The sequence below is a fragment of the Ochotona princeps genome, chromosome 2 (assembly GCF_030435755.1).
Source record: "Ochotona princeps isolate mOchPri1 chromosome 2, mOchPri1.hap1, whole genome shotgun sequence".
In the NCBI taxonomy this organism is placed as follows: Eukaryota; Metazoa; Chordata; class Mammalia; order Lagomorpha; family Ochotonidae; genus Ochotona; species Ochotona princeps.
The window spans coordinates 30,760,630-30,774,937 of NC_080833.1; the positions used below are offsets into that span (position 1 = coordinate 30,760,630).

Consider the following 14,308-nt stretch of genomic DNA (forward strand, 5'->3'; position numbering starts at 1 on the left):
GGGAGACCCAGTAGAAGCTCCTGGCTTTGGATTGGCTTAGCTCTGGTTATTGTGGCCATTAGGAAAGTGTACCAGTGGATGGAAAAGCCTTATCGCTGCATCTCCGTGTAAATCTGCCTTTCCATAAAAATAAAATTTTTAAAAGCTATTTTTGAGAGAATCAAGATGGCAGTTAGGGTAAGGACACGTTTAAACGGACGGAAAAACAATCAGGATGAAGTAGAGAGGACATATTCCAGGAAACAGGAAAGGACAGAACCACAGCAGAGGGGTACCTGGAGACTGACAAACACAGAAAAGCAGCGGACACAACGGTGTGGTGTTGCAGTGACTGAGACTCCAGCGGCATTCAGCTAATAGCGATCTGAACTCCACCAGCAGCCAGAATTTCACCAGCAACCAGGTGGGAAGGGACTTTCACTGGGAGCTTGGGAGGTAAATCCAGACAAAGAACTGTCCGTCCTGCTGGTCCCTTTGATTTGAACAAGAGCAGAAGTAGAGCAGCAGATCCCAGACGGGCAGTGCGAAAACAGGGTGGATTTGACAGCCCAGTCAGCCCCCTAGAGCCGAATTGGGCGCCTTTTTGCGTTAGGAGGCAAAGGCAAGGGAAAGGGCTGAGCGAAAGCTGAGCTGGGGGTGAACTCATTTCTGACTCAGTGAACTGCATCAACGTGGCATTCTACAGTACCACCCAAGAGCAGTCTGGGCAGCCCTAAGACCTGACGGCCAGCAGATCAAGAACTCTAGTAGGAGTATGTCAGGTGCCAGTTTGTACACTGTGGCAATAGCTTTAGGACTGCAGGCGACAACAGTGAACTGCGCATGTGCTGAGCTCTTGAGAACTCACTGAGTTCAGTGGATTACACTGGTCCCACAGGAAAATAATACTGATGGTGGCATCATATGGGTCAAAATAGATCCGTGTGACACCCAGACCTAACATCCAACAGGTTCCAATAAGATCAGCACCACCAACAACCTAACTATATAGGACACCTGGTGTCTCCCTAATCCTGGGACCTGCTCCAACTGGAGAGGGGGGATAGGTTGCAGAGACAACGGTGCAGCCTCAGCATGGTATCACAGGAGGTGGAGAGTGGTGAGCCAAGAGCTAGAGCTGTGGAGACTACGGTGGAAATCTAACATAAGAACCGAGACCTGGAACTCGCTGGAGGGAGTGGCACAAGTGGCTGCAAGAAAAGTGTTGTGTACCAACTGCAATAAGTAAAATTGCATTGTAGACCTGTGGGTGACAAAGCTTAGAAACCTGCCCCAAGGAGAAGACTCTGCTAACCAGAAGTGCAATGACCAAGAGCAAAAGAAGAGGCAAAAGCACAATAAATATTACTGAAAACTCCCCTGCAAAGGAGCAACAAACTATGCCAAACTCAGAGCTAACTGAGGAAGACATCGAGAAAATGCAGCACACAAAATTCATAAAACTCATTTTAAAGATTCTGATCAAAAATGAGAAACATACAAGAGTTCAAAGAATTTAAGGAAGCAATAAAGCAAATCGGAATAAAGCATATCAGAAATTAAGAACACAGTAGAGCAAATTAAAAGTACAGTGGAGGGGCTCGGCAGCGTGGCCTAGTGGCTAGGGTCCTCGCCTTGATCCCATATGGCTGCTGGTTCTAATCCCGGCAGCTCCACTTCCTCTCTGTCTCTCCTCCTCTCAGTATATCTGACTTTGTAATAAAAATAAAAATAAATCTTTAAAAAAAAAAAAGTACAGTGGAGAGTCTCCAAAATAGAATGAAGCAAGCAGAAGAAAGAATCTCAGAATTGGAAGGTATTTCCTGTCATCAGGAGAAAGCAAACAAAAAGCTGGAAGCAGAGCTGGATCAGGCCAAAAAAAGTATTCAAGAATTGAAAGACACTATTAAGAGGCCAAATATAAGAGTTATGGGAGGGCCCCCTGGGATCCCATATGAGCGCCAGTTCTAATCCCGGCAGCTCCATTTCCCATCCAGCTCCCTGCTTGTGGCCTGAGAAAGCAGTTGAGGACGGCCCAAAGCTTTGGGACCCTGCACCCGCATGAGAGACTCAGAAGAGGTTCCTGGTTCCTGGCTTCGGATCAACACAGCACCGGCTGTTGCGGCTTATTTGGGGAGTGAATCATCGGACGGAAGATCTTCCTCTCTGTGTCTCCTCTTCTCTGTATTTTGTAATAAAATAAATAAAATCTTAAAAAAAAAAAAGAGTTATGGGAGTCCCAGAAGGTGCAGAAAGAGAAGCTGAGTTTGCAAATGTATTTAATGAAATAATAAAGGAAAATTTCCCTAATCTGGAGAAAGAATTGGGAAACAAGATCCAGGAGGGGCACACAACTCCCAACAGGCTTGATCAAAAGTGATCTTCACCAAGACACATGATTATCAAGCTCTCTTCAATTGAACATAAGGAGAAGATCCTTAAATGTGCACATGAAAAAAATCAATTGACTTATAAAGGAATGCCAATTAAACTCACAGGAGATCTCTCACAGGAAACTCTACAGGCAAGAAGAGAATGCAGTGATATATTCCAGATTCTAAAAGAAAAAAATTGTCAGCCTAGGATAACATATCCAGTAAAGCTTTCTTTTGTCTTTGAAAATGAAAAAAATTCTTCCACAGTAAAGAAAAGTTAAAAGAATTTGCCTCTTCCAAACCTGCCCTACAAATGATACTTCAAGATGTTCTCTTGGCAGAGAAGAGTAATAGCACCTACCAAAACCAAAGGCAAATGGGAAGAACATCCCAGTAAAATGACAAAAGAAGACTAAACCAATGAACAACCCATTCCTAAAATTACAGGACCAAAGTACCACCCATACATATTAAACTCTGAATGTAAATGGTTTAAGCTTAACCAAACCTCATAGATTAGTAGACTGGATTAAAAACAAAACCCATCTATTTATTGTCTAGAAGAGACACACTTCACCAACAAAAATCAGCGGAAGCTATATCACATGGTTTTGTTGTTTTCTGTTAGTTTCATCTATTCAAAACACTTTCTTCTGATTAAATGATTCAATGACTCGTACATCACACAGTAGCATCATTTTCTTCAAGAAGGTTCTTGATTTTCATTTCTTCAGCTACACGTTAGTCATTTAGTAGCATGTTATTTAACTTCATGGTGTTGTTAATTTCTTTTTTCTCCCTGATGTTGATTTTGTTTTGTGGCTTTTCATTTAAGGGGATGTATAGTAGTTGTGTAATGGAGACTGTCATATCTAGTAACATGTCATTTAACTTCAGGCATTGTAAATTTCTATTTTTCTATTGTTGATTTTGTATTATGATTTTTCATTTAAGGGGATGTTCAGTAGCTGGGAAATGGCGACTAACATCTAGATGTGAGGGCACAATGTAGTATGCATTTCTACTTCCAAAGATGGACTTATAATGAAACTGTTTACTATATCTTGACAATAGGATGCTGGAACCTCTGCCATTGTCCATGCCCGCAATGACAGACATATGACTGTGTATGAAGAACTATATTTTAGTAATTACATAGAGGAACTAGGTGGGGGGGGAGGGAATTGGGGAAGGGATAAGAGAAATGCCAACAGCCTATGGAATTGCATCATAAAATAATAACAATAAAATGAAAAAACTAAGAACTATTTTTATTGGAAAGGCAGGGTTACAGAGAAAAGGAAAAGAGATCTTTTGTCCGCTCGTTCACTCCTCATGTGACTTCAACAGCTGGAGTTAAGCTGATCTGAAGCCAGGAGCTAGGAAGTTCCTTGGGTCTCCGGAGCAGGCACAGGTACAAAGGCTTTGGGCCATTCTCTACTGCCTTCCCAGGCCATGAAGCAGGGAGAAGGAAGGGAAGTGGAGCAATCAGGACAGGAACTGGCACCCTTGTGGCCTCCTGGCACATTTAAGGTGAGGATATAGCCACTGTGCCATTGCACCTGATCCAATTTTTTTCTTTAAATCTGCATGATCAGGCCCATTGCAGTAGCCTAGTGGCTAAAGTCCTCACCTTGCAAGTGCCATGATCCCATATGGGCACCAGATCTAATCTCGGCAGCTCCACTTCCCATCCAATCCCTGCTTGTGGCCTGGGAAAGCAGTGGAGGATGGTCCACAGCTTTTGGGACCCTGGAAGAGGCTCCTGGCTTCAGATTGGCGCAGCTCCAGCCGTTGTGGCTCACTTGGGGAGTGAGTCATCAGACGAAAGATCTTCCTCTCTATTTCTCCTCCTCTCTGTATATTTGACTTTCTAATAAAAAAATGATAAAATTTTGGGCCCGGCGGCGTGGCCTAGCAGCTAAAGTCCTCGCCTTGAAAGCCCTGGGATCCCATATGGGCGCCGGTTCTAATCCCGGCAGCTCCACTTCCCATCCAGCTCCCTGCCTGTGGCCTGGGAAAGCAGTTGAGGATGGCCCAAAGCTTTGGGACACTGCACCCGCGTGGAAGACCCGGAAGAGGTTCCAGGTTCCCGGCATCGGATCGGCGCGCATCGGCCCGTTGCGGCTCACTTGGGGAGTGAATCATTGGACGGAAGATCTTCCTCTCTGTCTCTCCTCCTCTGTGTATATCTGACTGTAATAAAATGAATAAATCACCCTTTGCACACAATCTCCTTGGAGACGTTAATCATTGGTCAACTGCAGTCTTTCCTCTTCCTGTTCTTTGATTGGTATTTCCCCTAGTTACTCACCTGGCTCCTTCTATTCCTTCTTTTGATACATTCTCGGGTGTCTGCTAACCTGAACTATACCTACCTTGACTTCACCTGCACACTATATTTTTCTTTCCCTGGTTTTATTTCATTGCACTTATTACCACCTCTACTTTCTTGTCTCATATTTGCTTATTGCTTGTCAAACACTCTGTCCACCGCCACCCATAAAATGCCATTCTGGGAGAGGTAGGACTTTGGATCACTGCTTGAGTCCCAGCTCCTGAAACAGTGTCTGGTCGTTTGCATACTATTTTTTTTTTTTTAATAAGTGAATTGCAGTTAGTTTTGGCTTCTAAAAATTTCGCACCAGCCTCTTGTTCTCTTATCTCTTCAGGCTCTGATGCTGCTCTCCCTGTTATAGCGAGCAAGTAGCTAACCTTGACTGGCCACTTAATCAGAGGTACATGGATAGCTAAGAGCTAAGTGAATTTTCTCATTGGATGTTGACAATATGAGGAGATAGGTACTGTTGTGGGGTGTGAGCGCCATCATGGCAAATTCAAACTGGCTTCCATTTGAGATGCCATTGCTGCAGGTGAAAGATTAGCCTGTTGAGCTACTGTGCTGCCCCTACCCCAACACATAGTTGTTTTTTTTTTCTTTTTTCATGCATAGTTTTTTTTTTTTTTTTTTAAAAAAGATTTATTCATTTTATTACAGCCAGATATACACAGAGGAGGACAGACAGAGAGGAAGATCTTCCATCCAATGATTCACTCCCCAAGTGAGCCGCAACGGGCCGGTGCTCCGCCGATCTGAAGCCGGGAACCTGGAACCTCTTCCGGGTCTCCCATGTGGGTGCAGTGTCCCAATGCATTGGGCCGTCCTCAACTGCTTTCCCAGGCCACAAGCAGGGAGCTGGATGGGAAGTGGAGCTGCTGGGATTAGAACTGGCCCCCATATGGGATCCCGGGGCTTTCAAGGCGAGGACTTTAGCTGCTAGGCCACGCCGCCGGGCCCCATGCATAGTTTTTCATAACACATTTTCTGTTAACTTTTGGAAGACGCTTTGTGTATTACTGCAATTGAATAACTACCACCATCCGTTAAATAATGCTTTAATAGGCTCTTCCACACTCTTATTTAGGCTTTTTCTTTAATCACTTCTACTTTATGTTTAGTTCTACTCTCATCCTATAAAGTGTAATGTAAATTTATATTTGAGTGATATTTCTTAATGCTAAGTTTCAATTCTATTCCTCGTTTTCATAGATGCAAGTGCTGAGAAATATCATCCACATAAGTGAGTAGATAGGAATGATGACAGTTGTGCAGTAATATCAATCAGTTCTTCAATGTTACATGCCAAAAGCAAACTAATGTTTCCAGGCCTGGCTCGGTATCCTAGTGGCTAAAGTCCTTGCTCTGCACATACTGGGATCCCATATGGGCCCCACTTCCAGCTCCCTGCCTATGGCCTGGGAAAGCATCCGAGGACGGCCCAACGCCTTGGGATCCTTCACCTGCGTGGGAATCCCAGAAGAAGCTCCTGGCTCCTGGCTTCGGATCAGCACAGCACGGAAGATCTTCCTCTGTCTCTCCTCTCTGTATATCTGACTTTATAATAAAATAAATATAATCTTAAAAAAAAATAGGTTGTTTCATGAGTCTTTCCCTTTATTCAAGTGACTTGTAATAATACTTATTACTCTCAGAGGTGTGTGACAGGGTTGAAAATTGAAGATAGTGTTAATTTCAGCACATCCTCATAATTACAATATGCCTGTAACTTAAAATATTTTAAATGCAAGTACAGCTCATTATTGTGAAAATTATAATTATGCAAACTAGCAGCGGACCTTCCAGAGATCCAAGTCAGATTTACTCCCAGTGAGAAAACTTCTGACTTTGCCTTTGAGGCCAAACAAATGTGTTAACAGGCATCCCCACTGACCACATTTTACTTCCAAAAGCAATGAGCTTTCATCCAAGTTTGTGCTCTAGATAAAGTAAAAGACCCTTTCATTCCAGATGTTTCCTGTTCTGTGCCCGGGATCGCTCGCTCCTGGACAAAATGCCGCCTCTGACTACGACCGGAATGGACGAAACGAGATCTTCAAGTCTAATGTTCATCGTTTCCGTCCACTCTAACGCGCATCCCCGCGTCTGAACAGCGCCGGTTCCGAGGCAGGATTTTCTCCGCCCCTTTCGCAGCTACCTCAGGCGTCAGTCCCGCTCAGCCCCGACAGCCGACCGGACGCGCACAGCGGACGGCGCAGCCCTGTTAGGCTCCGTCGCGCAGCCGCCGATGAAACTGGGAGAGCCGGAACCCCGCGAACAGTGCAGCGTGCAGAGGAAGACAATCGGTGCGACGCTACGAAGCGAGGGCCGGAACTCGGGTTTTGGACTTTCAGCCGGAAGCGAGGAAGGCGGGGCTTCTCTAGGCGCGTGACCCGCCAAGGGGGAGGATTGTTTTGGGGAATCCGCGCCGAGCGGCTGCGGTGCGGACGGATGTGTTTGCTGGGAGCACTCGGAAGGGAAGACTATCGCTGTGACACAGCAGAGGTCGCGCCGAGCAGGACGGCTGACGGTGTGGCACCGGCGCACGCTGAGGGAGCCGGTGGAACCCGGTGGCCATGGGGATGTGGGCGTCTCTGGACTCGGTGTGGGAGATGCCGGCCGAAAAGCGCATCTTTGGGGCCGTTTTGCTCTTCTCCTGGACGGTGTATCTCTGGGAGACCTTCCTAGCACAGCGGCAGGTGAGCCAGGACCGTGCCCGCCTGAACCCAACGCGCAGCCGAGCCCTAGGCCAGCCGCGGCCCCGACCCTGTCTCCGTCACCGGGATCCCACCCCGTCGGCGCCCCTCGGCCTCCAAGCTTGGCCCGAAGGCGCGGGCTGTGGCTTCGAGGGGTCCCTGGTGCATCCACCAAGTTTTTCCTAACTTTGGCGTGGGATCCGTGCCCGTGGGGCCCTGAGGAAGGGCAAGAGCTGTCTGCTCGATTCATCCTAGGATCCTTGGTCTTGAACTTATCCTTTTCTGTCTTTGGCATAAGCCTTTAACAGGAAGCTGCCAAGCTGTTGGTGTCCCATCTTCCCCCACGACATTGCTGTTACCAGGCACCACCACAGGAAACCATTTTCTGGTGTTGCAATTCTTTCAAGAAACTGCTGCCTTTTTCTCTCTCTCCTTAATGTATACATACTTAAAAAATTTTTTTTTCAAAAAAACTCCTTGCGGTTCGTAAATGCGTTTTTATTATTTTCTTTGAAGACTACAGCAGTAAAGGAGGAAATGAAAGTTACTTGTAGCAGTTCCCATAAGGCACTACTTGCTGGCGGAGAGACCGGATGCTGTGCCTGCTGACCCTGTTGCTGGGCCTGCTCTGCACTCTGTTGTGCTGGCAGTGTGGTCACTGTAATGGTCAGGCCAGCCTTTCTCTCTCTTAACTGTTGGGGCTGTTTACTGCAAGCTGCGTACGCTCTTCCCTCTGCACCTTTACAGCCTGCTTGTGTTTGAAGTGGGAAGTTTTCATTGGCGTCTGCCTATTTCTGGTGTCTTTCTTTTTTCTGTCTTCTTTTTTAGTTTATTTTATTTTTATTGGAAAGTGAGATTTACAGAGAGAAGGAGAGACAGGGGAAGATCTTCCATGTGATGATTCACCCCCCAAGTGGCCTCATCGGCCGTTGCTGCGCCAGTCTGAGGCCAGGAGCCAGAAGCTTCTCCTGGGTCTCCCACGCAGGTGCAGGGTCCCAAGGCTGTGGTCCATCCTCTACTGCTTTCCCAGGCCACAAGCAGGGAGCTGGATGGGAAGCAGGGCCATCGGGATTAGAACTGACCCCCATATGGGCTCCTGGCATGTGCAAGGCGATGATCATTTTAGGGAGGGGGACACAAACCTGCACTCATGGGATCTCGGGTCGTGCAAGGCAAAGACTTTAGCCACTAGGATACCACGCTGGGCCCAAGACTTCATATTTTTACAGAGAAATTTAACAGCCTGCTGGAGACTGACTACATATTAGCCCTTCTGACTTCTTACAGATCTCCTTGTAAAGTATCATAGCATGAGAGACTTGCTCTTCCCTGTCGATGTGATATGATTCTGTTCTCAAGTTTCCTTTCATTTTGGCTTCTAGGACCAAATTCAATGATCCAGTCACTGCTAACACTCATGGCTGGCCTGTTTGTTCCCCTTGCTCATGACTTTTTCTGTATTCTAGGACTGTTTACTTCAGAATGAGTTGTACCCTTGTGCTGCTGCGACTTTGGTTTACATGTGTACACGCAAGTGCGATAAGATCCTGAGTTTAATTTTACCTAGTTCTCCTTTTATTTTCCTATGTCTTTTTACTTGATCCAGTTTGTGTATGTGTGGAACTCTCCAGCAAGCTTACATAACAAGTTAAAGCCATAAATCCTTCAGTGTTTGACTGTTCAGCTGTCCTGCTATGGTAAAGAATAATGGACTGTCGCCTTAAAGTGTCTTCTTGAAAATATTTCAGAGGCGGATATATAAAACAACAACTCGGGTACCACCAGAGCTGGGGCAGATCATGGATTCCGAAACCTTTGAGAAATCTCGACTGTATCAGCTGGATAAGAGCACATTCAGCTTCTGGTCAGGACTCTACTCGGAGGTTGAAGGCACTGTGAGTAACCGCTGCTAGGGAAGTCGGGCTACTGCTCAGCACTTTGCTGTGATCGTTTGCAGTTTTGTATTTTTTGGGACACTTGCGTTACAAGTCCCCGAACGGCTTCCAAACCTTTGATATTGATGAGGGTGTGGAACAAAAGGAGCAGGCGCAGAGCTGTGCAGGCAGTTGGAAATTGTAGGTTATGGCCACTGTCACCCGGAGGTCAAGCATGAAAGAGAACGTGTCCTGATGTGGTTATTTTTGTAGCACTCCTTGCTTGGCCTTCCTGCTTTTGGCTTCAGTCTCATCCATTATCCTCCACATTACAACCAGTGGAATCTCTTTTAATTGCAATTTTTAAAAAGATTTATTTTTATTGGAAAGTCAGATTTATAAAGAGAATGAGAGACAGAAAGAACTTCCATCCACTGGTTCACTCTCCTAGTAGCCACAATGGCTGGAGCTGAGCTGATCAGGAGCCAGGAACAACTTCTGGAAGGGAAGAGATGCAGCCAGGATATGAACTGGCACCCCTGTGGGATCCCACTGCATGCAAGGTGAGAATTTAGCCACCAGGCCATTGTGCTGGGCCCCACGATCTTTTCCAAAAGCTCTATTAATTTGAAAGGTAGAATTGCAGGGAGAGAGAGAGAACAACAGTGAGCAAGCTTTTCATCTGCTGGTTCACTCCCCAAATGGCTGCAGTGGTGGATCTGGGTCAGGCTGAAGGCAGGAGCTTTTTTTTGGGTCTCCCACATGGCTGCAGGGGCCCAAGTCCTTGGACAATCTTTCATTAATTTTCCAGGCACATTAGCAGGGATTTGGACCAGAAGTTGAGCAGCCAGGACTTGAACTTGCATGCATAGGCGATGCTAGTGCAGCGGCCTTTACTGTGCCACAGTGCCAGCCCCCTGAAGCACAGTTCTGACCATAGTATCCCACTGGTTCCCTCTGAGTGAAGTCCACATTTCTTGTTGGTTTGTGAGGTCCTTTTTGACCTGGTCATTGCTTACTTGACCTTTATTATTTTATATATTCTGACTTGGAGATGTTTCACATAGTGATATCTCAGGATTGCCCTTTTCTTTCCTCTCATCCACTCTTTTTTTTTTTTTTTTAAGATTTATTTTTTTATTTTTATTGGAAAGTCAGATATACAGAGAGGAGGAGAGACAGAGAGGAAAATCTTCCGTCCGATGATTCACTCCCCAAGTGGCCGCAACGGCTGGTGCTGTGCCGATCCGAAGCCAGGAGCCAGGAACTTCCTCCAGGTCTCCCACGCGGGTGCAGGGTCCCAAGGCTTTGTTCCATCTTTGACTGCTTTCCCAGGCCACAAGCAGGGAGCTGTATTGGAAGTGGAGCTGCCAGAATTAGAACTGGCACCCATATGGGATCACATCGCACTCAAGGCAAGGACTTTAGCCACTAGGCTGCTGGGCTGGGCCCAGAATTTGCATATCTAACATATCCTCAGAAGCTGTGGCTTAGTTTGTTCTGTCCAAAATCCTCTCTGAGGGGCCTTTGTTATGGGACTATGGATTATGCTGATTTGGGTATCAGAATTCACAAATGGCCACAATGTCTGGGCTGTGCAAGGTCAAAGTCAGGTGCCTCAAGCTTAATTCAGTTTTCCTACACGGGTTTAGGGACCTGAGGACTTGGACCATCCAACTGCTGTCTCAGTTGCGTTAACAGGGAACTGGATCTTGAGTGGAATAGCTCCTGGCTCCCGGGTTCAGATTAGCTCAGCTTCAGCCATTGTGGCCACTAGGGAACTGAACCAGCAGACAGAAAATCTTCCTATCTGTCTCTTCTCTTCTCTGTGAATCTGAATTTCCAATAAAAATAAGTAAATCTTTAAAAAAAAAAACAATAACCATTTTGGGTCTAGTGCAGTTTCCTAGTGGCTAAAGTCCTCGCCTTGCATCTGCTGGGATCCCATATGGGCACCTGTTCTAATCCTGGCTGCGCCACTTCCCATCCAGCTCCCTGCTTGTGGCCTGGGAAGCAGTCGTGGCCTAAAACCTTGGGACCCTGCACCCGTGTGGGAGACCTGGAGGAGGCTCCGGGCTCCTGGCTTCGGATCAGCTCAGCTCTGGCCATTGTGGCCAGTTGGGGAGTGGATCAGCAGATGAAAGATTTTTCCTCTCTGTCTTTCTTCTCTGGGAATCTGACTTTCCTATAAAAATAAATATTTTTTAAAAATAATGATTTTCTTCATAAAAACTTGTCTTGTAGTCTCATATGATAGTTTCTGGCAGTGTTCTGATATGACGATGATATGTTTTGTTTTGTAGTTCATTCTTCTCTTTGGAGGAATCCCTTATCTCTGGAAACTCTCTGGACGGTTCTGTGGTTATGCTGGCTTCGGGCCAGAATATGAGGTATGTGGTTCTTTAGCAGATTTTGTCAGAGTCTTTGTAAGTTAAATTTTTTGCGCTTTATTAGACTGACTTTTCTGTCTTTCTGGTTCTCATTCACCCACGCTGTCAGAAAGTACTAACTAGTATAATAAACTCCAGAATTTCAGTGGTTGTCAAAACAGTTTGTTTCTCAATTGTGAAACAGCTCAACGTTAGTATTCCTGGTAGGTTTGGTCAGTCAGGAGTGACCATCTCTTCACAGCTCTAGTTTTGGCCTCCAGTGCCCCAGACACAGTGGAGAAAGTATACCCTCTGTTAGCTTCCTTGGTCCTGAAGTGATGTATGTTCTGTGCATTCAGATTTCACTAGTGGGCGAGTAGTTAGGTCGCACTTAGATGTAGGAGAACTCGGAAACAATCTCTGGATGGCCAGCTACTGTTGCATTTTATTTCTTTCTTTTAAAATGTATTTATTTGAGGGGACCGGTATAGTGATGTAACAGGCTAATTTTCTTTCTGTGGCATCAGCATCTCATATGGGTGCTGGTTCAAATCTTGGCTTTGACTTGGCACAGCCCTGTCTGTGCAGCCAACTGAAGAGTGAAATGGGAGGATGAAAACGTCTCTCTCTTCCACTATGTAACTCGGTCTTTCAAATAAATTTTTTCTTAAAGATTTATTTTTATTGGAAACACAGATTTTTGCAGAGAAGGAAAGAGAAAGACCTCTGTTGGTTCACTCCCCAAATGACCACAATGGCTGGAGCTGAGCCGGTCTGAAGCCAGGAGGAGAGACAGACAGGAAGATCTTGTGTCCATTTATTCACTCCCCAAGTGGTTGCAACAGCCAGAGCTGTACTGATCCGAAGCCAGGATCCAGGAGCTTCTTCCTGGTCTCCCACATGGGTGCAGGGTCCCAAGACTTTGGGCCGTCCTCGACTGCTTTCCTAGGCCACAAGCAGGGAACTGGATGGGAAATAGAACAACTGGACACAAACCAGTGCCCTATTGGATGCCAGCGCTTAGAGGTGGAGTATTAGCCAGTTGAGTCACCACCCCGGTCCCTCCATGAATCATTATATATATTTATATATATTTATATATATTTATAAAGCAGAGTTACAGAGAGAGAAAGAGATGGAAAGAGATCTCTGATCTACTGAATCATCCCTGGGTGGCCTCAATGGCCAGTGCTGGGCTTAGCCAAAGCCAGGACAAGGGTGATAAGGACCCAGGTAGGTAGGCAATCTTCTTTTATTTTGCCCAGTGTGTTAGCAGGATGCTGGGTCAGAAGTGGAACAGGTGGAACTTGAACCATGTTTCAGGTGCTGGCTTAACCTATGCCACAATACTTTTACTCTTAAATACTGTTCAAGTTATTTTATATTTTAAGATTTATTTATTTTAATTGAAAGGTGAAGTTAGGGAAGGAATCTTTTTTAAAAAAAAGTGTATTTATTTTTTATTGGAAAGTCATATATACAGAGAGGAGAGACGGGGGAAGATCTTCCAAGCGATGGTTCACTCTCTCTCTCTTTTTTTTTTTTTTTTTTTTTTTTTAAGATTTATTCATTTTATTACAGTCAGATATACAGAGAGGAAGAGAGACAGAGAGGAAGATCTTCCGTCCGATGATTCACTCCCCAAGCGAGCCGCAACGGGCCGATGCGCGCCGATTCGAAGCCGGGAACCTGGAATCTCCTCCAGGTCTCCCACGTGGGTGCAGGGTCCCAAAGCATTGGGCCGTCCTCGACTGCTTTCCCAGGCCACAAGCAGGGAGCTGGATGGGAAGTAGAGCTGCCGGGATTAGAACCGGCGCCCATATGGGATCCCGGTGCTTTCAAGGCGAGGACTTTAGCCGCTAGGCCACGCCGCCGGGCCCTCTTTTTTTTTAAGATTTATTTATTTTTGTTACAAAGTCAGATAAACAGAGAGGAGGAGAGACAGGAAGATCTTCCGTCTGATGATTCACTCTTCCGGGTCTCCCACGCGGGTGCAGGGTCCCAAAGCTTTGGGCCGTCCTCAACTGCTTTCCCAGGCCACAAGCAGGGAGCTGGATGGGAAGTGGAGCTTTCGGGATTAGAACTGGCACCCATATGGGATCCCGGGGCTTTCAAGGTGAGGATTTTAGCCCCTAGCCCACGCTGCCGGGCCCCAATGGTTCACTCTCAAAGCAGTTGCAACGGCTGGAGCTGAGCTGATCCGAAGCCAGGAGCCTCCTCCGCTCTCCAAGTACAGGGTCCCAAGGCTCTTGGCTGTCCTCAACTGCATTCCCAGGCCACAGGCAGGGAGCTGGATGCGTAGCAGGGTTGCCGTGATTAGAACCGGCGCCCATATGGGATCCTGGAGCATTCAAGGCGAGGACTTTAACCACTATGCTATCGCGCTAGGCCCGAGAAGGAATCTTTTATTCACTGGTTCATTCTTCAGATGGCTACAATGGCCAAGGCTGAGCCAGGCCAAAACCTGAAGATAGGACTCTGAACTCTTCGTGGTGGGTGTTGCAGCCTGCCTAGCCCGCCCCATCCCTGGCTTTCATGCAGATCAGCAGGTGTGATGGCCTATCCTGGCATGGCCTGCACCCCATCCTGGCTCCTCTGCATTCCACTGTGCTATGGTTTGGCCCAGTCTTGCCCAGTTTGGCCCGGGTTTGAACCTCCGTGAGGCTCACCTGTCTGA

The 14,308-nt window shown here is 46.5% G+C and overlaps 1 protein-coding gene across 1 annotated transcript in view; it reads left to right on the top strand.

The window, feature by feature from the left end:
• The first annotated feature begins 6,982 nt into the window (after positions 1–6,982).
• Positions 6,983–14,308, top strand: part of ZMPSTE24 (zinc metallopeptidase STE24) — a 38,056-nt gene continuing 30,730 nt past the window's right edge. The window contains exons 1-3 of the mRNA XM_004591534.3: positions 6,983–7,391; positions 9,137–9,283; positions 11,566–11,652. Coding sequence (XP_004591591.1) covers positions 7,269–7,391; positions 9,137–9,283; positions 11,566–11,652 — 357 coding nt within the window. The 5' untranslated portion in view covers positions 6,983–7,268. The remainder of the gene's footprint in view (positions 7,392–9,136; positions 9,284–11,565; positions 11,653–14,308) is intronic.